Below are 26,216 nucleotides of genomic sequence, written 5' to 3' on the forward strand. Positions count from 1 at the left end.
CAACTACTTTGTGGTAAGTGGGGTGAGGTCTGTGCTATCAAGAATCTTCCTTCATATCTTCATGCATGTTTACTTAAGTCATTGTGCATGAGATTAGCATCAAAACTGTTCTATGTTATGCTGACCTGTGTCCGATATTGGCCATATAATTAGGCAGCTACTCTTGATGAGTCCTTCTATAAACCCACTGATTTTAATGGGATTTGACATTATTATTGCAGGACAAATGGTTTGAAAAGTACAGGCTTTATTTCCTCTTATTACAACTATTTTGAAAATATGACTAATGTCACATGCTTTTCCTGATGTGAGATATCTCAAGCATCTTAATGGCAACATAAATAATATTCTTATTGGGAATCACAAACTATAGTAGGATTTGGTGCTTCTCTTTGTCTGGTGCTATTATTTACAGCTTGTAGCATTCAAGATGAAATATAATAATCCTTGATTATTTCACCTAAGCACATTAATCCTGTTAAGGACTAGTTTATGAGCAGACACATTTGCCCATAGCTGAGTGTCACCATTGCACAATGGAGCATCTTAGAATCCACTCAGCAGTCAACATTAACTAGGTTACAATACTAGTTTCATGCTTACAACAGTGCTTTGGGCTTTTCTTGAACATCACACACACATGTGCACGCACTCCCTGTCCCCCCCTCCCCCAATTCTATCATGAAAAAGAAATCTGAAACCACAGGAAAAATCAGTTTTGTTGTGGCACAGCAGTCTGATATTCATGGGAAAGACTTCCTCCCAAAATATCTCTTCGAGGACAAGATTTCATAGGCATTCTGAACCTAATCTGTTGCTAATCACATTTCTGCTACCATAATCACATCAATGATGCTTGGCACTTGCAGTTAAAGGAATGTAGGAACTGGGAAAGTTGCTGCTCTCTGTGAGACTTGAAGAGCTGCTTCCAGCCAGAGTACATGGAGGTAAATGGACCAGTGGTCTGACTCAGGAAAAAGCAGCTGAACATGTTCAGATATCATTGTATCCTATTATGCTATTTAATAACCACGTGGGAGCTTTTCAGCTCAAAGACCGATCAATAATACAATCTACATCAATAATCTAGGTACTGTACAAATGATAAATAATTATTTTTTTAAAAATTAAGCTTTTGTCCATGGCAAGACCCCCTCTTCCTTCTCAGGATCTCGATATTATCAACTTGCACATTGCTTTCAGATAGACTCCAATGAAATGTGGAATTGTTGCAAAGAACTATGTTAGGGAGACAGAGCTCTTGGTTTGTGTTGCAAGAGGAATGGTGACTGAAGGATTTGCCGCACGTCCTATCGGGTGATTAATGCCCTTTCATTCTTCTAGATCTAATGCTGGATGATGTAATAATGGAGAGCTCAGCCAGTGCAATGCCAGGTACTGGGAAGCTCTTGCTGTCTTTATCTCACGTGAATGGTGGTGCTGTGTGTTAACGGCTGACCACTGGTGCTTTGAGGCGTCTCGCTACACTGTGTGTGGTGGAAGGTCTTTGTTTGTTCTGTGTCACACGCATGTTGTTTCTGTATATCTTTGTAAGTTGAAATAACTGCAGTTTTGATTCGCCATTGACAATCGGGTTTCTAACTGTAGGACCTTATCCATTCGTTGGAGTACAAGGTCCAAAAGTGTATTTGCTACCCTTCCCTCAACCCTAAAATGCTTTGAAGGCTTCCTCGGTATAACTCAGCTAGATTCCCCCCAGCAATGCAATGAAATAAGACATTTTGAGTGGTGGAAACTGGTGACTGCTTTATTCTAATATTGCGCACAATTGAGCTTGCACAGTATTTCTGAAACATGAGGAAGAATATGTGTTACCTTGGTGCTGTCATTGTCACTTTATGGCAAGAGCGGACAGCAATTTCCTCCGGGAGGACTCTCTCTGGCCTCTGGTCAGTCCCTCGCAGTCATTTGCTGCATGTTATCATATTGCATTAATTACCTCTTTCTATAATGTACTATAATGACTGAGGGCTAGAATGCATAAGCTTTCACTTGTCATCTTGCTATCATGATTCTAAACAGTGCTCCACCAAAGTAAATTCCCTTGAAATCAATGAGAACTACTTCCAAAGAAAGGTGTATTTATAAGAATGTAACAGTTTTCAGTGAGGTAGTAGCTCTGTACCTGTCATTGTTCATGAGTCCCAGCATAGAGGTCAAATAAAAGTTACAGTCTCATTCCAGCTCCCATTTTGATCAGCAAATTAGTTTTCATTTACTTCATTAGGGCTTAATTTCAAGTCTCACATAATTAAGTACACTAGCTTACCATTGAAGGCTATAGGAAAAGAGGAAGACCCAACATAAGATGGATTGACTCAGTAACGGGACCCATGGCCCTGAGTCTGCAAGACCTAAGCAAGGCAATTAATGACGAGACATTTTGGAGGCCGTTAATCCATAGAGTAACCATAAGTTGGAAGCAACCTGACAGCATGTAGTACACAGTTTACCATTAAGGAATAAAAGCCAGATGTTTATTACATACGGTCCACAAGGCCATGTCTTTCATAGTATCAACCATCTGACCTTCTCATTGGCTGCCAGAAATTCTTTCCAGCTAGAAGTGAAGCTGTGGAAACTAGGCAAGACTGCACCAGTTGTGCGTGGATATAGTAGCTTCTCTGTCACCATTACTGGAGCAGAAGGACTCCTTGATCATTGTGGAATATATATGGGCAGCCTAGTAAACCAAGAGGCATTGCCATTAAGCATTATGATTTTGGACTGACCAAGAAAGATTGCACACATTTGATACTAATAGCCTAGAGGATACTAGCAGGAAGCCTTTTCCAACTTAGTCAATTATTTGGTGGTACCAGGAGCAAAATGAATGTGGATATTTAAAGGTTGTATGGAGGAACTCAGCCCTTGACAGGTTCTGAATTCATATATATACATACATACATACATACATACATACATACATACATACATACATACATACATACATACATACATACATACATACATACATATATACATATATTATACACACACACACATATATATATATATAATGGATGGAGACTAAGATCAGGAAAGGACTAGTTAATGTACAAAGGCGTATTGTCCCCTCCCCCCAAAAAAGACCAAGCATGCTTTACTGAATGTCCACAATCTTCCTTTCCTCCTCATTTTCTTGCATTCACACATGCATATGCTCTGTAGTGGTTATCAAACCAGTCCTCTGCCTCCTTTGGGGCACAGACTAGAGGAACAACTCCTAGCACTTTTAAACCTCAAAATGGTTATGATTTTGATCACATACCTTAGGAGATGAATGATTGGTGTCTTTGTTTTGAATGCTCTTTGCTCCTTCCCAGCTGTCCATTTCCCAGTGCAGGTTCAGAAAGAATAGTGTAGTTTTTTAATGTCTGATTGAAATTTGAGCTTCATGCTTCCTTTGTTATGATACTACCATTGTTAAACATAGCATAATGTTCTTTGGTATAGAAAGACAGAGAACCCCCCCCCCCAATTATCTTAAACACATTAAATCAATAATGAAGCCACACTGTCCAAACTTTCTGTACCCTAATGAGTAAAACCCAGGATTTCTGTCTATCTTTACATTTCACAAATATTAAACTTTAGAAGCAAAAAATCGTGTATCTGCATTGTCTTTCTGTGCTGTTTACTGGTGTAAAGTAGAGATCTTATTTTTGGATATGCTGTCTTTCACTGCTGGAAAGCTCTCAGTGGGAATAATTTAACCACTTCCCGGTTTGCTTTTTAAGAATAATGTCATTCACTAAAAAGACTAATATAATCACTTGTTTAAATGTCACGGTTACTTCCATGTACATCACTTTGAACTTCATATTCTTTGGACAGTTTGTAAATCCAGCTGCTGCATCCATGACCTTTCATCCCCTATATTAAGGCTTGGAGGAGTATTTGACCCCGTATATATGCAGCATTATGCAGTGCTAGCCACTTCAGATGCCATTTAAAATGGTAACAGAAATGCCAACACAACCAGACAGCTGGTTACAGCTGCCATGTTAGATTTCAGACCTTCATTTCACAGAAATGGGAAGTGGGACAATAGTATGCCTTGCCATCTTTAAGATAAGTCCTGCCTACATTGTCTATAAAAGAGTGCTTTCGGGTATCATGTTTACTTGCCGATCTATGTAAAATAAATAGGATGTTACAATTGATATCAATCTGACATGGTATGCATTCAGGATACTTTCTGATTATCTTGCTTATTCTGTCTTCATGAAATATTGCTTTTTAAAACAAAATAGGATTCCAAGTCATTGATCATGAATGGGAAGACTGAAAGACAATAGATGCCCAGCAGAACAGAATCGAAGTCCCAGAGAAGGATGCTTTAGGATGCTTAGGGCTGATCCTGCGTTGAGCAGGGGGTTGGACTAAATGGCCCTTATGGCCCCTTCCAACTCTATGATTCTATGATTCTATGAGAATCTCTGCAGTAGAAAGTGATGGGGGATTTTTTCAAGCCCAGCAGAACCACTGCAATGTGCCCAGCAGAAGCAATGCCACTGTGGCAGTGCAAGCCCAACAGGACTATGGTCAAATCAGAGAATATCTGTAGTGGAAATGGCAGGGGGCATTTTTGAAAGCCCAGCAGAACTAGTGCAATGTATTAGTGCCCAACAGAACCCAGTGCCAATGTGGCAACACAAGCACAATCCAAGCAAGGAGGCATTTTTGCAAGTCCAGCATGACCAGTACAATGTACAGTGTGTCCAGCAGTACCAGTGCAATTGCAGAGTGCCTAGCAAACTCTCATACCACTGACACTACAAACTAAAAAAGACTGAACTCAAAGCACAGAGTCACAAATCCAAGCAAGAGGGGTTTTGTAAGCTCTGTGCAATAAAAGAGGGCAGGCAAAGGAGTGTAAAACCGTCTTGAAACTGGCATGACAAGTTTGAAACTGACAACAGTGCTTCCAAGACTGGAGGATTCTGTCCCATCCCATGTCCCATCCCCACCCTGATGCTTGAAATTTGCAAACATTTTGTTTGATTGGAGACAAACTGCCACAAACAGCTTAAAATTTCATGGAAAGTTCATGCTAGCTGACCTGCTTTGCAAAGCCTGAATCAGGCAAAATTAAGAACTTTAGTCTGTGAACTAGTTAGTGTCCATCCCTATAGCTGGTAGCAGCAGTAGGGATGATTTTTTGCCAGAGATATCTGAACCACCTTTTAATCTAGGTTCTGTTTCATTAAGTTACAGACCCCCTCCCACCCACTATACTTCAATACAGCAGCTAGATTTAGAATCTGTGTTCTCAACCAGTGACTGGTGTTTTGTTGTGAGCTTTTGCAGTGTTTCCCTGTTTTCCTGCTTTTTTATCCCACCATTTCCCCCCTTACCTGCCTCCCTACCTCCCTTTCTCTTTCACATAATTTATCCTATCGGTGCCAGGATGTATGTTAATCTTTCCACTATCTATCTAACTAATTGCAGAGCTCATGCTGTTCTCGACCCAGTGTATTGTAGCAGTATTTGTGGTGTTGTGTCATTTTGTGCAAAGATGATTCACCACCTGGACTTGAACAGATGTCTGTATTTCCCAAGATGTCGGTACCTCTTATATATTTCAAATAAAGCTGTTTCTAAGGGGGGCACGGACTTCAAATTAAGATAATGACACATTTATATGTGTATTTACAAGCAATCATAAACGTGACTTCTGCATAACAGTAGCACGAGAAACAATGTTTTATTCAAAAAGAATGTTCCCTGCCCTCCAGAATTCAGTAACTGTTAATTTAAGATCCTCAGGAAGTATGGCATTTTTGTGTGTGGTTCATTTTAATATAATAGCTGTAATTTTCACTAATATGCATGACTAGCATGCCGAGCATGGAAAAGCTGGTGGTTAGCAGAGTTTAGAAGCAGGGCTGCATATTAATAAAGTTATTGGTATATCCTAAAAGGTAGGGATCATGGCTGCTACACACACCTCAATTTGATTCCAGTGTTTAAAACTGGCTAGAAAGATGATAGCCTTTGAAGAATCAAAAGGGCTTTCTCTACTTGCAACATAGCTTTCTAGAGAAAGTTTTGCAGTTTCACTGGAGGGTGAAGACAGACATGTTTGTGTCGATCACTGGGGTTGGTTTGGAAGCAGTTGTACCTCATTCCATCTGAATGCCTTTTTTGCTCTGCAGAAGGACTATTGGCTATGAACAGTGTCAACTGTCTGGCGCCTGTGACTTTACTAAGACAATGTTGCTCAAAGCAATTTTGCAACAGCTTGGCAACTGTTCTCATTGTTGGAGGCAAATAGAGGTAAAAAATTTAAAAGCAAAAACAATGTGCATAACCTGTTTGAACTGTGCAGAGAAGACAGTCCTGCCATACTAATTGGTAGAACCAAAATGGCATGGAGGATGGACTGGGACTAAGGAGACCCAGGTTCAACTTCCCACTCTACCTTAAAGGCTATTTGGGTGCCTCTGAGCCATTCAGTTTCTGTCAGCCGACCCTACCTCACCAACCTATTGTGAGGATAAATTGAGGAAATCATGGATATTAACCTCAGACCCTTGAAGTAAGATTTTAAAAGAAGTATAATAAACTAAACATTGTTGGATAATAAGTACAAACTGAGGAGATAGGAAAAAGCTGAGCTCACTCTGCGGATGAAGAATCTGCAGTGACTTCTCTCAAAATATTACGTCGGTCTTCACCCATCAAATACAATATGGAAAATAAGTAACCCTGCTTATAAGGTCATGCAACCACATGCTTTGTTGCTATGCAGGTAACATTTGATAATCTCTGAAAATCCCTGCTATACGTTAACAGCCTCTTTTGTTATTGTATGGAGTTTGGAATTAATCTGCCAGTCAGAGCTGAACCGTTGTATTCCAGTATAATTATTCATAAATAAATCCTCCCAAAGAAAAGGCAGAAAATGGTGACATTTTCCTGTTTGAATGTGAATTATGGATAAGCATTGAACAATAAGAGATCAGAATATGAGAATGGGGCTTCTCTTTGAAATTATAACTTGATTCATAACCAGGGTCCCGTTCATAACTTAATTGTATTCAAACATTTTAGTTAATTTCCTCTTCATGGTTTTGCATAATGTCATCGAGATATCTGAGTTTTTAATGGAGATTTATGCAGAATTCAAAGGCTCTGACGAAAATTGTGAGTCAGCCAGCTACCAAGCCAACCCATCTAGGTTTGGGGGCAGGGAGTTGCTTTTTAGCAATGAATTTACTCTGCATCAGAATTCCTTTTGTAGATCTTGACTTCCCTATTATGCCATAGCATTCAGGATCAGCTTATCTACAGACTGACTGCTCCAAAAGCAAGCATTAATGCTGTCTCTTTGTTTGGCATACTGGAGCAAATATTTGGAAATGCCAAACCCCAGAAGATAATCTGCTAAATGATTATACTGTTGTCTTTGTTTCTGGATTGGGGGTTAGATATTTCATGTGTCAAAGCAAATAATGCATATTTATTGTATAATCTGTGATCATACCAGCTCAGAATTTACTGAACTGGACAGTCCTTTCATGGGAAGGGTCATTAGATCCACGTTTCTCTCCTCTAGCATACCTAGAGTAACATGAAACATATGTCTTTCTTTAAGAGGTCTTTCTTTAAGAGTGCATCAACACAAGCCTTTGTTTGCACGGGCATCCATATGGAAAGTCCATGACTTTAGATGCATGGAGAACTGAAGGGGTGTGTAATTACCACCCTATAATGCATATAGAAGATGAAACTCAAATACTTTGGCCACCTCATGAGAAGGAAGGACTCCCTGGAGAAGAGCCTAATGCTGGGAACGATTGAGGGCAAAAGAAGAAGGGGACGACAGAGAATGAGGTGGTTGGATGGAATCACTGAAGCAGTAGGTGCAAACTTAAATGGACTCCGGGGAATGGTAGAGAACAGGAAGGCCTGGAGGATCATTGTCCATGGGGTCGCGATGGGTCGGACACGACTTCGCACATAACAACAATAACAACAATGCATATAGAGATGGGAAATTAAACTCAGATAAGATGGAAAGTATCAGAGCCAAATCAAACATTTCATGAGTTTAAGCCAGGTGAATCAGAAAAGCCGAAATTGAGTTGGGCTTGATTAATTTGATTCACTGATTAGGCTGGTTGAGAAATTGCTCTTTAAATGCCTTCCCCAATCCTTCCCAGGCTAAGCAGAGCTGGTTCATCTTAGCCTGGGAAGGATGGGGTGGAAGAGTACTGGCTGGAATCAGGTGAGGTAGACATGGAGTAGACACGTGTCCAGCCTGTGCCCACCCTCCCCTGGCCTTTCTGAGCCAGCTGCCAGCTGGGATCAGGGAGGGTGAATGCAGAGTGGACATCTCCACCCTGTGCTTGCCCTTCCTGAACCTTCTGGAACCAGATTCCAGCTGGGAAGGGAGGCACGGGGTTGACATTTCAACCCCGTGCCTCCCCTCCCCAACCCTTCTGGAGCTGGCTGCTGGCTTAGATCATGGAAGGGAGGCACCAGGAACTCCATGCCTTCCTTTCCTGATTCTTAAGGAGCTGGTTGCCATCTTGAATTGGGCAGGGTGTGTGTGGGGCTGATATGTCAGCCACATACCCACCCCACCCGATCTGAGCCACCCACACAGCTCTACAGTCCAAGCCAAGGAAAGAAGTCTCTTTCTGGATCAGCTGGCTTTCTGGATCAGTTTGAACCCCCCCCCCCCCCCCCGGCCAGGCTGACAAACAGCTGATCCCTCTGAGAGACTTCTCTCAGTTGGATCAGCTATTTGCCAGGCTCAGAAGCATTTAAAGGGACATCTTGGATTATTTGGCTGTACTCATATCATCCGAATCTGAATTGCCATACTGAATCCAAAAAGTATCCAATTTTTATTTGGTAGAAAGGTGCCTGAATCATAGGTAAGACAGTGGATCTTAGCTATCAAAGAATAAAATCACATGTGCAATCTCTGAGTAAATGGAATAACCTAAAAATTAACCATTTCCCAAGTTCACAAAGACCCAAGTTTCATGCCACCCAAAGCACTACACCAATCCTATATTTGTGGAGTGTTGCTAAATGCCACACCATTCCATTTTTTTGCCTCAATAGTTTTCATAACCAGTTAATCATATAATTATGAATGTAATATTATACTGTGACATCTTCAAGACAGTCCTTTTCATTTTATGCTGCATTATAATACCTCTTTGGAAATTGCCCTGAGTTATAGACTCAGCTTTGGCATTTTCTCATTAGAGATTAGGTAAGTAAATGAGTTTATCTGCTGGAACATTCAGAGTCTAAAGTGTATGTGTCATCCGTGATGCAGCCAAACACAAGGAACTAACAGGGACAGCTGCATTTTGGCAAACATGCATAAATTAAAGATCATTATTTCCTAAGTACAAACTCTGATTAAGCAATGTCCCACAGTACTTCATAAACTGTTTCCATAACTCTAACAGCTAGGGGCACCAGGGTTGGTCCTCCCCCCTTGTACTTCTAATCACTGTAATACAACTTCATGTTTCTTTCTTCAAGCACACCCACTAACTGAAAACTATGTGGTCCTCAAACAATGCAACCCTAAACTTTACTGGGAGTAAGCCCCAATTAATAGACGGGGGTTGAATTCTGAGGAGACCTGCTTAGGATGGGTCTGTGCAATTGCTTTTTCCCTATAAGATTCCAACATTCTTGCCAAGCTAGGACTGTACTTTGTGCCAGAGTGTTCGACTCTGATCTGGAAGATGCAGTTTCAAACCCCCACTCTGCTGTGAAAGTTTCCAAGTGATCTCTGGACAGTCACACATTCAGAGCCTATATAGGGATACCAGTACCCAGGTGAGACTTGGGATTCCCCAGTTTTACAGCTCATCTCCAGGCAACAAAGATCAGTTCCTCTGGAGAAAATGGCTGCTCTGGAGGGTGGACTTCCATAGCATTATAATCCACTGAGGTCTCTTCCCCTGCCAAATTCTGCTCACTCCCAGCTTTCACCCCCAAAGTCTCCAGGTATTTCCCATCCCAGAGCTGGCAACCCTAGAGCCTAACCTACTTGTTGTAAGGATTGTTGTAAGGGTAAAATGGAAGAAAACAGTACTACATGGGCTGCAAAGAATTCTTTGGAGGAAAGATGGAATAAAAATGTGCGAGGTAGACAGAGATCTCCTGCTTGGGTGGGAGTCCTTGTAGGCTGCAATTAATCATTCCCTGTCTCATATATATTATAGTAGAATTCATGCTCATGCATGGTTAATAGGTGCTGTATAACAGCTGTAAAATAGAATATGTACCACAGCCACTTGTAATGATGAGTCCAGTAGCACCATAGAGACCAACAAGAGTTTCAGAGTCTGAACATATACCCTGAAATTCTTAAGGACTCAAATCTAAACATCAAACCTAACTGCTCTACTGCAGACCAACATGGCTACCCTCTGAAACTTATACAAACTTGTAAGCTCAAAATATGATAGGAAGGAAGCATTTTATTTTATCGTGAACCCACTGAAGAGATACCTGTTACATGTAAACAGTAATCTTCATAGTAGAAATTACCTTGTGACTTGAAACTATTCCAAGCAATACTCCCCTCTAATCTTGAAAGCCTCGCTGTTGTGCATGCACTTGCTCGAACAGAGACCTGACTTTTTTAGCTTTGCTGTGCCTTAACATGATAACATATTGTCTCCTGATCCCCTCCCCCCATGTCACCCGTTTAAAAAAAAAAAGAATCTTATTGCAACATATTTGGTAGAATGTCAGTCTGGAAATATTGGAAGCCAGTTCTGAACTGGTTGTAAGGCAAGGAGAAATTATCTGATCTGCTTCTCCCCTTTCCCCCCTCCCCTTTTTCAGAAGCACAGTGTAAACCCTACTACTCTGATTACTCTCGCTTCCGACTTCTGATTCACCAGATGTGCACCACCCATTATCTGGATTTGTTCATCACAGGCGTGATTGGGCTGAATGTCATTACCATGGCCATGGAGCACTACCAGCAACCTAAGGTACAACAATATTGCTCGGTGCACTCTTTCTATTATTGCTATGGGTGAATAAATGAAATAAAACTTGGCCTTGTTCCCACTCATCTTTGCCGAATTCAACCCACTCTATGCCCCCAACCAAATTATACAGCTTGTTTGACTGATATATAACTGTGCCTGGTTTGGAGCCAGTGTGATAAAAACAATTCAAGCAACAAAGTAAGAGACTGGAAGGTATAGTTCTTCTTACCCCCACACTCTATTTGTATTTAAAAATAGAAAGCACACCACTCTCCCTTTTTGACACACGAATAAAAGGTTGTCTGTTATTATCCCCCAACTAGAGCTCATAGCAGCTGGGAGTTGGGAGATTGTGGCTTCACTTACATGAACCTAAAGGCAGGAAATTTCCAAATTTTAAGCTTCAGTTATATCTCAGGCACAGAAAAGGAAGGAACTGAGATCTTCTTGCATCTCATTTGTTGCCCTTGGCTTTTGTTTCATAAGAGGTGTTTTTTCTTAGTTGCCCTGTGTTTGCCTGCCATAGAATACTAGCACAACATTTCCCTCTCTGCTTTGCTAGTTACATGGGGAGAAGAGAATATACTGTACAACCAACCCCCTACCTCTAGCCCTCTTTATTTATTGGTTTGTTTTACAGAATTTATATCCCGCCTTCATACCCTCCCAAGGGCTTCCAAGGTAGCTAATACATTAACAGAAACAGAACCAGGGGGAAAGGGAACCTCAATGCAAAAGCAAGCCAAGCAAAGAAAAGAGGTACCCACTCAAAAGAGCTGATGTTTGCAAAATTATTGGGATTACATCTAAAGAAAGATGACATAAATCATTGAAACTCATACAAAGATAATATACAAACTGAAGAACATTTAAAAACTGAACCTTTATAATTGTCAAGTAGCAACAAAAATATCTTGAAAAAATGGGACGGCAACCAAGATTACATACAAACTGTAACAAAACAATAATGAAAGAAAAATTAAACTTAACAATTAAACAAGTGCCAACAAGGAATTTTCTTGTAGTAAGAACGCCTGACGTCCAAGGCAGCTAGCTTGTAATTCACCAGTTTTTTTTTTCAAGGTGCCAGAGTCTTCAAACGTAATCTAATGTGATAGAGGCATTTTGCTATCAGATTCAATTGTGTTATAAAGCCTTCAAAACCCAAAAACTAAGGGAATATTTATCCATCCATGCCTGAGAAATTCAAGCTGGAAAATCTCAAGGAAAAAGTTTCTAACAAATATAGGTTCCATTCTTGATATAGAATCAAGAAAAGCTACTGAGACACGGCAGGGATGGGTAGAAAATGAAATGCTGCCCACAGAAATGCTTATGGAAAGGAACTTCTTCACCAGAAGTATCTGTTAATATTTGGTTGGAATGCACCCCTGCGTTGGCTAGCATATCTGCTGAGTTGTTCCCTCCCTATTCCTTTTCCTCTCACTGCTACCTTGTGTCAGTGTAAAAAGCAGGAAGCTTGGGTACTGGAGTTCTGGAGATTACCATGGGTTCTGGAGATTACCATTTATCCGTTTATTTTTTATTTGATTTTTTTACCTCCCACGGGCCGGGAACCACCATCAGATTCAAACCTGCAGAGCAAAAGGCCCTTTGAGGGGCATAAGGAGACAGGTGGTCCCTCTGAAATACGGAGCCCAGACCACGGATGGCCTTGAAGGTTAACACCAAAACCTTGAACCTGATCCAGAATGCAGTTGGCAACCAATGCAGCTGCCTCAGCACTGGCTGGATAGGGGTCCTCCAAGTTGTTGCAATTTTTAGTGATCAGATGCCAACTATTAAATATTAATATATTAGAGAAAAGAGGAAACTTGGATCAAATTTTCATTAGTGAATTTCTGAGTGCACAGCCCTTATTACCATCTAGCCACGTTCATCCTTTTGTGTAAGATTTTCATAATATGTGAATTAATAGCCCCTGCATTGTATGACTTTGCAAAAGAAACTTCCTTCTATTCAACAGTAACTTTTGGTCACAGCCTCAGTTTACAGCAAAAAATCTAGCAGAGCAACTGAGCAGAGCATTAACCCAGTTTGAAGGTCTTTAAGCAGTCCTTTCTTCTCTGGCAAACTAATCTCTATGGGAAAACCTTTCCCCAAGGGATTCTTTGCTGATCTTTTCAAAATACACTGATGCTGTCTTTCTAGATCACAGTAAGGATTTTAATTGCTACCATGACAGAAATGGCAAAGATGGGGAGATTATACTGCATGCCCATTCTTGAACTCTGTCTGACAGTGGCAGAGAAGACCCAAATCAGCTTAGTCCCCAAAAAGGACAACATCTGGTAACCTTTTACTTATGCAGATGCTGTTTCTGTCATTTTCTGATGATCAAGAGTAAATAAGCTTAACAAGTATGAGTTGGTTTTCAGTCTAAGAGTCATAGTAGGAGACACAAATATCTAATTTGCTAGTGTAATCAAGTTAGGCAGTATCTTTTTGACAAGCCCCCCCCCCTTGACTTGCAGACAGGCTCCGACATATTTACCTTCTGAGTTCTTTCCTTTTGGCCCCTAGAGTCATACTGGACTGTATAGAATATTGGGTCCTCTTGCATTTCATTGTTGGATTTAAAAATAAATATATCAGTCATATTTTTTAACAAGCAACAGCCAACAGTATATTGCCACTTTCAAGAAGGGAGCCTGGAGGACAGCAGAATCTGAGTTTTGCCATCTTTACTTTGGAGAATAGGAAAGGTTCAGATTTTCACACTACTCAGGAGTGTTTCAGGATGCTTTGTCTTCATTATGACATTCCTGCTTTGTCTTCATTATGACTTTTAATATTTTTTTTCTTCATTGAGAGGAAAGGCAGGTAATACTAGTTGAATAACTGCAGAAACCTCACCCTGTTTCCTCATTTCAGGTTCTTGATGAAGCCCTGAAGATTTGCAATTACATCTTCACCATCATCTTTGTCATGGAATCTGTTTTCAAACTCATTGCATTTGGGTTTCGACGGTTCTTCCAAGACAGGTAATAAGTGACGTGGTCAAAGTGTCTCAGCCCTAATTCTGTGTTGATCTAAATATGGAGAGGTAGGTAGATAACATCATGGAGCCTTGGTCAAAGTTATTATCTGTGAAAAGGGAATGTATTAGTCAGTGCAAAAATTACAAACAGATGGCCTAAAGTGAAAGTCTGTCCCCCTTTACCTTTAAAGCCCAAAAATTGATTAGGGCCAAGGTACATGAAAAACTACATTTCCAGTATTGTCCACCCCTCCAGTAAAGATCTGCCTCACAAGGCCTGTTCTCTGTGTCCCTGCTTTCAGAGGTGAGGAACATGGCAATCATAGACGTGGCTTTTTCAGTAGTGGCACCTTGAGGCTCTCATACCATCTATATTACTCTGTTTCAGATGCTCAACCAAAACACTTGTGCTCACCAAAGCTTTTCATTAAGGGGTTCATTTTTAAAATTTATTTTTGATTTTAGTCTGGAAACGTTTTTACAGTCTCTGTTATGCTGAACTTCCCCCTTTCAATTCTGGATTTTAAGTAATATATTTCACTGTGTTCTTTTATTTTTATTTTGTAAGCAACAGGTTCCTGGAGAGGCAATACAAACATTTCTAAATAAATAAATACAATAAACAGTAATAATAGAATTGACATTTTACTGTCCTTTAATGGCCTCCCAAATATACCAGCTGAGAAGGATCATATCACTCTGCCTTATGTGAGGGCCAGTTCTCTTTCTGCTCATTAAAATGAAAATTGCTACCTTCTTAGAATGTGTCATTATTTTTATGTCATCACCATCATCAACATTTATTTAAATCAAAAATCAGTCACACAGTTTATCAGAGCGGTTTATATACAGCTATAAAATTAAAGTACAAGAGCTAAAAGACCTCACACGGTACCTTTTTTCCTTGGAATATGTATTTCATTTTTATCTTGCTATTTCTGCAAGCAGCTCAAGATGGCAAATATGGCTGTCCCTTCCTCCGTGCCATTCTTAGATCAACCCTGTGAGGTTCATCAGGCTAAGTGAGCAAGTCTAACCTAAGGTCATGCAGCATGGCAAGCAGTCTGAATCTGGAAGAAGAGTTGCTTTTAATACCTTGCTCTTCAGTACCCGAAGGAGGCTCAAAGCAGCTTGCAATCCCCTTCCCGTTCCTCTCCCCACAACAGACACCCTGTGGGGTGGGTGAGGCTGAGAGAGCCCTGATATCACTGCTCGGTCAGAACAGCACTATCAATGCTGTGATGAGCCCAAGGTCACCCAGCTGGCTGCATGCAGAGGAGTGGAGATTAATTGCTAGTTACTTCATTGAAGATAAAGTGAACAACATTTATAGAAAATTAAGCATGCTCAAATCCCATTGAAGCAGCTGCTGACATTTGTTAGTGTTGTGAGACTAAGAGGTCACAGCCTTGGCTCTCCATTATACAAGAGCATTTGCTTTATTATATTTCCAAACATTAACAAGGATGGACTCATTGCCACTGATGAAAGCCAGACTGAAAACGGAAAACAAATGCATCTAGAGACCGTTTTGGCAGAGTCAAAGTCTAAATAAATGTGATAAGAGACTTTTTATCTTCTTATATTTAATTAAGCCACTGGACATATTCTGTCTCTCCTTTGTGACATTTGTTAGGTTGCCAGCTCTGGGTTGGTACATACTTGGCAATAATAATAATAATAATAATAATAATAATAATAATAATAATAATAATAATAATAATAATAATAATAATAATAATAATAATAAGCAGGAGCAGGAGCAGGAGCAGGAGCAGGAGCAGGAGCAGGAGCAGGAGCAGGAGGATCTTATATGCTGCTTTTCTCTACCCAAGGGAGGCCCAAGTGGCTTACAATCACCCTCCCATTCCTCTCCCCACAACAGACACCCTGGGATGTGGGTGAGGCTGAGAGAGCCCTGATATCACTGCTCGGTCAGAACAGTTTTATCAGTGCCATGGCGAGACCAAGATCACCCAGCTAGCTTCATGTGGGGGAGTGCAGAATCGAACCCGGCATGCCAGATTAGAAGTCTGCACTCCTAACCACTACACCAAACTGGTTGGGGAATGGAGCCTGGAGAAGGCAGTTTGGGGAGAGACCTCAGCAAGGTACAAGGCCACACAGTCCACTTTCCAAAGCCACCATTTTCTCCAGGGGAATAGGCTACCTAAGGAGGTTAGTTCAGCAGTGGAATAGGCTGCCTAAGGAGGTGGTGAGCTCCCCCTCACTGGCAGTCTTCAAGCAAAGGTTGGATACACATTTTTCTTGGATGCTTTAGGATGCTTTGGGCTGATCCTGTGTTGAGCAGGGGGTTGGACTAGATGGCCTGTATGGCCCCTTCCAACTCTATGATTCTATGATTTATTGTCTGAGGACAAGCTGTAATTCCAGGAGATCTTCAGTTACCACCTGGAGGCTGGCAACTGTAGACATTTGCCATGCTGAACCTGGTCCCATAACTGGGAGTTAAGGATAAAAAGTATAGTGATGCAAAATGTTGTTCTGACAGTGCCAATCCATCCCGCTTTTGGGTTACCCCATCACAAAAAGATTGTTGCAAAGCTGGAACAAAAGAAAAGGACAAACAAAATCAACACCTTTCCTACCAGGCAATGATAGAGTTTGGGCTTCCAGGATGGCTGGGAGGGAAAACATGGCTAAGGTTTCATAAGAGATTATGATTGAGGTGCTTTTTCATAAACTTTAAGACATTTTTGAAGTAAAAATAAGGCAACAATTTATAACATTATGTAAGAGTTGAGAAGTGATTTAAAAGGACTTTCTTCTAACCCTCCTTTCATAATGCTAGCACTTGGAGTCATCCAGTGAAGCTCTCTGACAATAGCTTTAGCACAGACACATAGCTCATAATTATTCCAAGGAAGTTGCTTCCACACAATAGGTGGAAGCAATAGGTCTTAGTATCTGCACAGTGGCATTAGGCGTATTTTTGGAGAATAGATTTATCTGTGTCTATTAGCCACAATGATTAATTGTTCAGAGGCACTATGTCATATTACAGAAATGGCTAATGGGTAACAAAGGTTGCTTTCACATCCCGTTTGGAAGTTTCTGAAAGGGATCTGGAAGGCCGCAATCAGAAACAGGACACTGGATCACACAGGTCCTGAATTTGATCCAGCAGGGCTGCTCTAATGTTCTTTTGTTCTTACAACTCTTATGACTCATCTAAGCCCCTGCACAAAGTTACCTGTAAAGTAGAGCTTGCAGCAGCAGCTCCCTTGCTTCTCCCCCCTCTTCTTCTATTTGTTCAGTGTGTGAAATAAAAGAAATAAAACAAGCAGCAGTTACATTGCCTCTGCTACAAGGTTGACTTGAAAAATTATGGCAACATATTCACTGCTTAAGGCCCAGCTTGTTGCCTTCAGTGCATCATTTCTTGATGCATCCTACTGTCCCAGATGGGTACATTAGATGTCAGGGTGTGGGGGCAGAGAGGGAAAGGAATAACATGTTCATTTATGGCATGAGGCCTCTGGAAACAGAGAATTAATACTGGCTAGGGTGATCAGTGGATGGGGAACAATACACGCACACGCTAAACCATGAGCAGATGGGATACATTCAGATCTGTATGCAGTTAACACTGGATCCCTACCTTGTCTTCCTTTTTAATATTTCTCTTGCTTAAATATCAAAAATATCATATAAAGTAAAACATTCCCTTTACATCTCAACAAACCTCACATAACATTCTGTTCCCTCTGTCTGTTGAATCCCTCTTGGGTCTCTCTAGGAGAACTCAGAATAACCTCAAAGCCCTTCCTTCTATCCGACCCTGTACTAGTAACTGGGCCTTGGGACATATTTTTAAACTTTGAAATGACTCTCCAAAAATTAATTGAGAGCTGTTCTTGGAAGCGCAACATAAAGGAAACATTAAAAACAATAAAAAATATAAACCAACATTGGCGTCCTTATGATCATCTGGGTTACCCTCCACATGAATCTGGTTTTCTTTTGACCTTTCTTTGTTCCAGTCTGTGGTGTATTCAGGCTTGGCTAGTCTTATGATCTAATAATAAGTGTTTTGTTCTTGTAACATTTAATCTCAAAGACTGCTTACGGTGGCATGTGGATTCATGTGTGCTGGTATGAATGAAATGAGTGGAATTATTTTGTCACACAAGTGCCCCCAGAAATTCAGCAGATTTCTCCATTTGCATCACCCTCAGATGGAACCAATTAGATTTGGCAATCGTGCTGTTGTCTATTATGGGGATCACACTGGAGGAGATCGAGGTGAATGCATCATTGCCCATTAACCCCACCATTATCCGCATCATGAGAGTCCTGCGGATTGCTCGAGGTCAGTTCCCAGTTACTCCTGGCATATTCTGTTTACATAACTTCTGATCCCAGCGAAATTTAATTTTCTGGTACAGTAAAATATTCCATATGGTATGGCTAGGGCTGTATTCCAAGCATAAACTACTTGGCTATTTCGTCTTCCTGACAGCCCAGTCTTAGTTATGTTTACTCAGAAAAGGGTTTTTGTCACGGGGGAAACCAATTGATAGGTTAGCGGGAATTATATATAAATTGCTTAATAAATAAACATAAGGACAGATACATACTCTTTGGTTCTCAGGCATGTCAGATGAGTTCTTGTCTTTTCACTTCCCAATGAAGAGAGTTATACATGGTGTTATCCATTCTAAGCATCAAGGTGTAACCTTTGATGTCTCTCCGTGGAGGTTCGGATCACGAATGTAGCCTGAATAGCGTGCTTTCATCTGCGCCAAGTGGGGCTACTAGCCCTCCTACCTGCCCTGAACACTTAGCAACAATGATCCATGCAACAGTCACTTCCAGACTAGACTACTGTAACTTACTCTACGCGGGCCTACCCTTGACTTTGACCCAGAAATTGCAGCTGGTACAGAATGCAGCTGCAAGGCTCCTCACTGGGACATTGTGGAGGGCCCATATTCAGCCAGTGCTACGCCATCTGCGCTGGTTACCAGTCTGCTTCCAGATAAAGTTTAAGGTTCTGGTTTTAACCTTTAAGACTTTATGCGGCCTGAGTCCCACCACTTATCTGCTTATGCCCGCTGCAGGGCTCTTTGCTCTGTGGGTATGAATTTACTGGTGGTCCCGGGTCCCCGGGATATAAGCCTGCTCTGAAGGCCATGGGTTCAGTTCCTTAGTGCATTCTGGATTACAATCAAAGAACACGGTAGTGTTTTGTACCATTCAAATCACTTGTCTTTATAAATCTGTTGCTGCAAGTGAAGTTCTTACAATCTGTGCCTCAAAAAATTATGACCTTAACATACTAGTTTGCTTAAGAACAGTAGTCTCAGACGGGGAAAAGGGTCCCTATTGCAATCCTGTCCCAGGGTCAGAAAACTGCCAGTTCAGTGATGGCAAAAGCCTCCATTCTCAGAGCCCCTGGACACACAATTACGTTTTGGAGGATTCCTGGCTACAGTGGAACTCTTTATGCACAATGGTCTTGTGCTTCCACTTCCAATGGAAAATGCTTGGCATGATGCTTGGCGAATCTGTACCTCCTCTGCCCTTCACAGTCCAGTACTATGATGGTAATATGATGGACATTTCTTTTTCTGCAGTGTTGAAGTTGTTAAAGATGGCTGTAGGGATGCGAGCTCTGCTGGACACAGTCATGCAAGCATTGCCACAGGTAAACTATGCCTTACCTCAGATGATCTTATGGGACTTTGAATCTTTCCATAGTCTTTTCTGTGACTAAAGCAATTTTTGATCATGGACTGAGTGAGAGCTACTTTTTTGCTTCCTTTGATTGGATATGTCCAACCAGACAAATTATTCAGTTGCAGACCTTTGTGTCTTGGTTTAATTTGGTTTGTTCTCCACAGTTGCCAGCACTATTTGCATCATATAAATGTTTCCTTGTTTTGGATTTGTGGACTTGAATTTTTCTTAGTAGCATTAATCATATGTATCGAGTGTTGCCTACACACACGTATCTGATGCAAAAAAAAAACAGTGATGTGAGCAAAAAAAGGACAACAGCTCAAGAAATGGTTACTTGAGAGGCATAAATTGGTGGTGAACATATTTATCCCCCCCTATTTCTTTTCTCTTTGCAGGTGGGAAATCTGGGTCTTCTCTTCATGTTGTTGTTTTTCATATTTGCAGCACTTGGTGTGGAGCTGTTTGGAGATCTTGGTAAGTTCTCTGCTGTACTTGTAGCCTTGAATGAAGTCAGTATTTGTGAAAGAAGTATGCATCAAAATCACCTTTATTTTTCGATTGTCACAGAATGTGATGATACACATCCCTGTGAGGGCTTAGGGCGGCATGCAACTTTTCGCAACTTTGGGATGGCCTTTCTCACACTCTTCCGTGTATCCACAGGAGACAACTGGAATGGGATAATGAAGGTAATATCTCCATCAGAATAAACATTGCTATTATATGACAGATGCTAGGACTACTCAGTATTTTTCCGCTTTGATTTCTGAGCACAAATTGTCTATATGTGAGCATAAATTGTTCCCAAAATAGTTTTTTTTAATCCTTTTCCATGCCATTATTTCCCTTTACTGTTGCTGCTTCAGCATCGTTTTCTCGTGATTAGAGCTTATTGTCTTTTTGTGTGAGGCTCACATGCATGATCCTAGCCAATCAGAATTTTGAACAAGACATATGATTTGGACATGTGCTGATGTTATTGGGGAGGCAAACAAAGCCAGAGTAAAGGCAATGTACCCAGAATCAGTGGACACTTAGAAAGCAATATTTCTCACCAAAAAAAAGAAAATGCAAGAACCATCCTAGGGAGAGAGACATTTTTTGACATTGCTGAAAATGTTCATGACAAATAGTGAATGCTTCCACCTCAACTGTCCATCATGTCAACTGTCCCCGGCCCGAAGGAAACGCGCCTAGCCTCGACCAGGGCCAGGGCTTTTTCGGTCCTGGCCCCTACCTGGTGGAATGAGCTCCCGGGTGATCTGCGGGCCCTGCGGGATTTGTCAGCTTTCCGCAGGGCCTGTAAAACAGAGCTCTTCTACCAGGTCTATGGTTGAGGCTGGGGTCAGCGAATCAGGGACATCGCTCCCCCCCTAGGAGTTGGAGTGTACGCTACGCCCCTATCCTTTCCTCTTCACCTCTTTGATAATTGGGGGAGGGATGGGATTTTTAGCCGTCATTTTAGTAGATTGATGTTTTAATGGGAATTTTACGGGGGGTAGTTGTTGTGACCCGCCTCGAGCCTGTCAGGAGAGGCGGGAAATAAATCTAATAATAATAATAATAGCGAAATTGGTTTGTTCAACTGGCCTCACTTCTCTTGACGGGTTTGTTTTATCACCTAAACTTCAGAGTTCCTCAGGAAGGTGTTTTGTTTGTTCTTGCCAGGGTTGAGATTTCAAAGCAAGAGATGTTCAGAGGTAATTTGCCATTGGCTAGTTCTGCTTTGCAACCCTGGTATTCCTTTGTGATCTCCCTTCCAACCAAGGCTGACCCTGCTCCCATCCAACCAAGGCTGACCCAAGGCTTCCAAGATCTGGCAAGATCAGACTGGCCTGGACTATCCGGGACAGGGCTTAAGAGATTAGTTATCAACAGAATTTCTTAAGCAAAGAAAGGTCAATCTAGAAGGAATCTGCAAGAGAAGTGCAGTGATGCCCCCACATCCCTAGCACTTCCAGGTACATAATTGTACCTGAAGGAACAGGGAACAAAATCCAATAATAACTTTCAGGTGTTTTCTACTTTAGGGTAGACCATTATAAAACCAGTCTACTATTTGATGCCCCCAGAAGGATGAGGGTTTACCACAAAATCCAGAAAACGTGGAATCTGGGTGGAAATAACCAAGCAGAATCCACTCCAGATTGGGGAGGGGGGGGAGATGCTAGATGAATTCATACAAACCTACAAAGGATTCCACCTGAGAAGCTCCCCTTCCATCAAAATCACTGTTAAGTTTTTGTAGAGATTTCTAAACCCTAGAACTCATTAACAGTGCCACTAGGGTACACCAGGGTATAGAATTCTCTTCAATTGTGGCTGCAGCCATTGTAAATGCCCAATGTGGAACTAGGTAACCTCCGCAAAGGCTTTATCCTGCACATTGGGGGGGGGGGAGTAAAGAAAGGCTTACAGTACAATTTTAGGTAGATTTACACTATTCTAAGCCCATTGACTCTGCTTAGGAATGCACAGTTTAGTGGCCGAGCCAGTCTCTAAAAGGCAGAGGACATGGGACCCAACTTCAATACTGGATTAGATTGGTAGTTACTGTTCTGTTGAAATTCTACCATGGTTTTTGGCCATGATGAATTTTGACTCTTAGTAATAATCCATTCGTGCCTGAGGCTAGATTGAGTAGACCAGACTGCAAGATCCAGTCTTCTGCCACAACCATTTCCACCTCCCCTCCCTTCTTTCCCAGGACACACTGCGGGACTGTGATGAGGAATCCACCTGTTACAACACAGTCATCTCGCCTATCTACTTTGTCTCCTTTGTGCTGACCGCCCAATTTGTCCTGGTGAACGTGGTGATTGCTGTGCTCATGAAGCATCTAGAGGAAAGTAACAAGGAAGCTAAAGAGGAAGCCGAGTTGGAGCTGGAGCTGGAAATGGAGATGAAGACGATCACCCCGGGTCAGCACCCATCTTCCGACGCATTCATGTGGACAGGCATTAATGCAGGGGAAAGGCCTGACAGTCCTGGAGGATTTGCCAGTTCCATGCAAATCAAGGTGGATTCTCAGCTCTCATTAGTTCACCCTATGGTGAGAATCTCAGGTGGCGGGTAAAGTGTGGAATGATCTGTATCTTCTTCAGACAGGATATGCACTATATAGATCAAATGAGTGTTTAATTATATTGGGGAGCTGTATTCCTTTTTTTTTTTAATTGTGTGATTCCATGGAATAAAGACTCTAGGTAACAGATGATAGCATTCATTATCAGGTATTTCATAGAAGATTACTCTGGCTAATTAGGTCTCGAGTGCTAAGTCCTCCAACAGTAAACATAAAATGGGATTCTAGTTTTTCAGATTTGCAGCTTGTTCATTGTTTTACAGTGTTAGAAAACATAAAGAGCACCTGATTCTCTTCACATAGGACTCCTCTAGAATGACTTCTAGGGCCAACAGCAGTCACAAGAACATTTATGTGATCTGGCAGGATATGTTGGTGGGAGAAGAAAGATGCCAGGAAGACGACTGTAAGGCAGAGGGGAAAGGAACTTTGGAGGTACCACACCAGCCACTCTCGTATTAGTACCAGCCAAAACCAGCTTCTACCTCTGCTGCAAAAACAGCAGCAATATGTAATATATATAAGCATATGTGTATTTGTACATACAGGGCTGGCTGTGAAATGAGGAGAGGTGAGGTTGTGGCTTCATGTGGCCAAGCACCTTAGGCTGCCTTTCCATGCCTCGTCCCCACACCACTGCCTTCATCGCTCCTGCCTAAAAGCAATGACAACATCTTACCAGATGTCGAACCAGTTGTCTTTAACCACAGCAGTAAGCCACACATACCCTATTGAACATCCCAAATTCTCACCAGTTCTATTGAATATGTGCAGTTTTCCACCTGGGATAATGTGCCAGGGGAGTGAGAGGCAATAAAGGATCCACAATGTAGGGCAGCGGTCCACAAGCTTCTGCTTGCCGTGGACCGCTGCGGAGTGGTGAGCGGAGAGGGCGGCCCGGGGGCCCGCGCACGTGCGGCAGCCCCAGCGAAAACGCACTTGCGCGGACTGCCGCGCACGTGCGTTTGCGCCCGGCAGGGGCGCAAATGCGCACGCGCGGCAGTCCGCGCATGCTCGTTTGCGCTGCCGCCATGCTGGCGGCCGCAGCTTCCCCTCCCGGCCCCTCTGGGCCGCGAGCAAATCGGCCGTTAAAGCGTCCGATTAGCATGTAGCTCGGCAAGCTTCTCTTCCCTCCCCTCCCAAAGTGAAAAACTTGCCAGGCCGCAAGCTAATCGGCCGCTTTGGCGGCCGATTTGCTCGCAGCCTGGCGAGCTTCTCGCTTCGGGGGGAGGGAGGGAAGACGGAGCCGCGGCCTGGCGCCGAGACCTTCGCGGCCCAGCGCCAGGCCACAGCCCATGGGTTGGGGACCACTGATGTAGGGAACACATTGTTGAAGTGCAAAAAGAGGGATGCACCAATGCAGAGTCAAAGCAGGGAAGGAAAAAACAATGGTGCAGTGGGGAGAAAAAGTTATTATGTATCACTCCTCCCTACACATTTCACATGTTGCTTCATAAGGGGATCAATAATAACATCTATAAATATAGATATAGATAGATAGACACACACACACACACACACGTACACGTACACATACATATATATGAGGCTCTTCCTCACAAGGGGTCTTAAATATGTACAGACTGAACTATTTATAGATACAAAGTCACTGACCATACAAGATTATTATAATTTCCAGATTAAGGTAAATTTCCCAAATTTAAAAAGGATTAACCTGTAAGGCAAGTATCTCTCAGAATGTCTCCAGCATAACGAGCTATAGAACAGATGGCCAGAATGCAGTGAAATTTAGAGTCACACCAGTTGCAAAAAAATTCTAGATTCTCATATAACATCATGGAGCTATGGTTTGAAGTCTGCAGTTCCATCCTCAGTAGGATTATAATCACAGTCCCAATGATATCATCTTCTGGGCCATTCAGAAAGTGACAAGTCATCATAATCAGATGCTACTGAGGCAGGAAGTAGAATGGGTTCTCAGACATCAAATCATAGCTCTGCTGGGGTTAAATGAGAATTTTTAATTTCCTTTTTTATTATACATCTCCTTACAAAAAAGGGTACAAAATGTTTAACAAAGCCCGATTATGTACGGCGGTGGCTACACTAGTTCCTAACTCCCCCAGGGCACACGGACTGCCCCAGAATTGTGCATGCACAAAGGTCCGCCCACCTCGTGGTGGTAGGAGGGGAGCAGGGGGCACGGAGGTGGGATAGCAGCATGCCGCTATCCCATCATTGTGTGGTTGTGGACATGCTCTGCAGCACTGCGAAGCCAAACAGGGCACTTTGTGTCCCTGTAGGGACACCGTAGGTATGTGTGTGGGTCTTTGTTACACATTCCCTTACACACAGGCCTGCCCCAGCTGGGCCTCTGCTAGCTGCCACAGCACAACAAGGAATGCAGAAGAATCCTCACTCCCTTTCCACATGCCATCCAAGGCCCTGATTTGGGCCAGGATGGCAGCGACATCATGCGTACGCGGGAATTAGCCCCTCAGTCCTGCTGCCACCAGCGCTGCTTTTCAGCCCCATGCATAATTGGTAATAGGGATCTTTCAATGTTACATAAAGAAAAACATTTCCCACTGCATCACCTTCTCCCCCCCCCCCCGCCCCCTTGTTCTGGTTCTCTTTGTTGAGGCCAGCTATGAACATGAACAGGATACTCGTCAGTCCCCCAACCAAATGTCTCGCCAGCATTGGGAATTGTAGTCCATGGACATCTGGAGGGCCGCAGTTTGACTACCCCTGGATTAATCCCTGCAATATATGTGGAGATCATTGCAGCAGCACTGCTTCATGATTTTGGAACTTCCAAGTCACTGGGAAGGGGAGAAGACTCTTCCCCTGTAACGAGATTTCATTTAATTTCTCATTGAGACGTCAGTTGTTGAAAACTGTCCAGTGGATAATTGCTGTCCTTTTATTCCGCTTTCTAATATCATAGAAATATATTATTAGAATACACCTCTCTAATATTGTAGGTTTATTCATTTATTTCCCACCGTGCCTGGAACTATAACACACACAGTGAGGAACAGTGGAGAAATAATTGGCGATCTTACCCACTATTTAAATGTTTTAGGAATTCTGAAATCCAGCTATTTATTCTTTTAATTGCAATGGGAAAGGTGTTTCATAGATTTGCTTTCTTTTTTTACTGGCACAATAAGAAAGGAATACAGCTCCCATAATGTACCCCTATAGAGTCATGCGATTGGCATGCTTCTTTGCTTGCACATTCTGTAAAATATATGTGCTGCTAGTATGTTTCATTATGATTGCGATCATTCATACCATCATTCACATTAGCTTTTGCCTGCTTAGAAAATATAACATTTAAAGAATCACCCAACATGCTAGCAGCTTTAGGCAATGTATTAAGATTGGGCTATAAGCACTTGGGCTAACATTTTGGAAGTTGGGAGCCTGGCATTTAGAACTCAGAGTA

General features: G+C 42.1%; 1 protein-coding gene across 11 annotated transcripts in view; it reads left to right on the top strand.

The window, feature by feature from the left end:
* The window catches only part of CACNA1G (calcium voltage-gated channel subunit alpha1 G), a 482,930-nt gene that overhangs the window by 417,404 nt on the left and 39,310 nt on the right, over window positions 1-26,216 (top strand). For 7 of the 11 annotated variants that reach the window (XM_077327962.1, XM_077327955.1, XM_077327961.1 and 4 more), the window contains 8 exons: window positions 1,345-1,395; window positions 10,858-11,009; window positions 13,905-14,014; window positions 18,210-18,343; window positions 19,611-19,681; window positions 20,112-20,190; window positions 20,284-20,405; window positions 22,424-22,768. In XM_077327962.1, the coding sequence (XP_077184077.1) occupies window positions 1,345-1,395; window positions 10,858-11,009; window positions 13,905-14,014; window positions 18,210-18,343; window positions 19,611-19,681; window positions 20,112-20,190; window positions 20,284-20,405; window positions 22,424-22,768 (1,064 nt within the window). The remainder of the gene's footprint in view (window positions 1-1,344; window positions 1,396-10,857; window positions 11,010-13,904; window positions 14,015-18,209; window positions 18,344-19,610; window positions 19,682-20,111; window positions 20,191-20,283; window positions 20,406-22,423; window positions 22,769-26,216) is intronic. The other 4 variants (XM_077327957.1, XM_077327965.1, XM_077327960.1 and 1 more) reach the window with 2 other exon arrangements.

Source organism: Paroedura picta, chromosome 3, assembly GCF_049243985.1.
Source record: "Paroedura picta isolate Pp20150507F chromosome 3, Ppicta_v3.0, whole genome shotgun sequence".
Lineage (NCBI taxonomy): Eukaryota > Metazoa > Chordata > Lepidosauria > Squamata > Gekkonidae > Paroedura > Paroedura picta.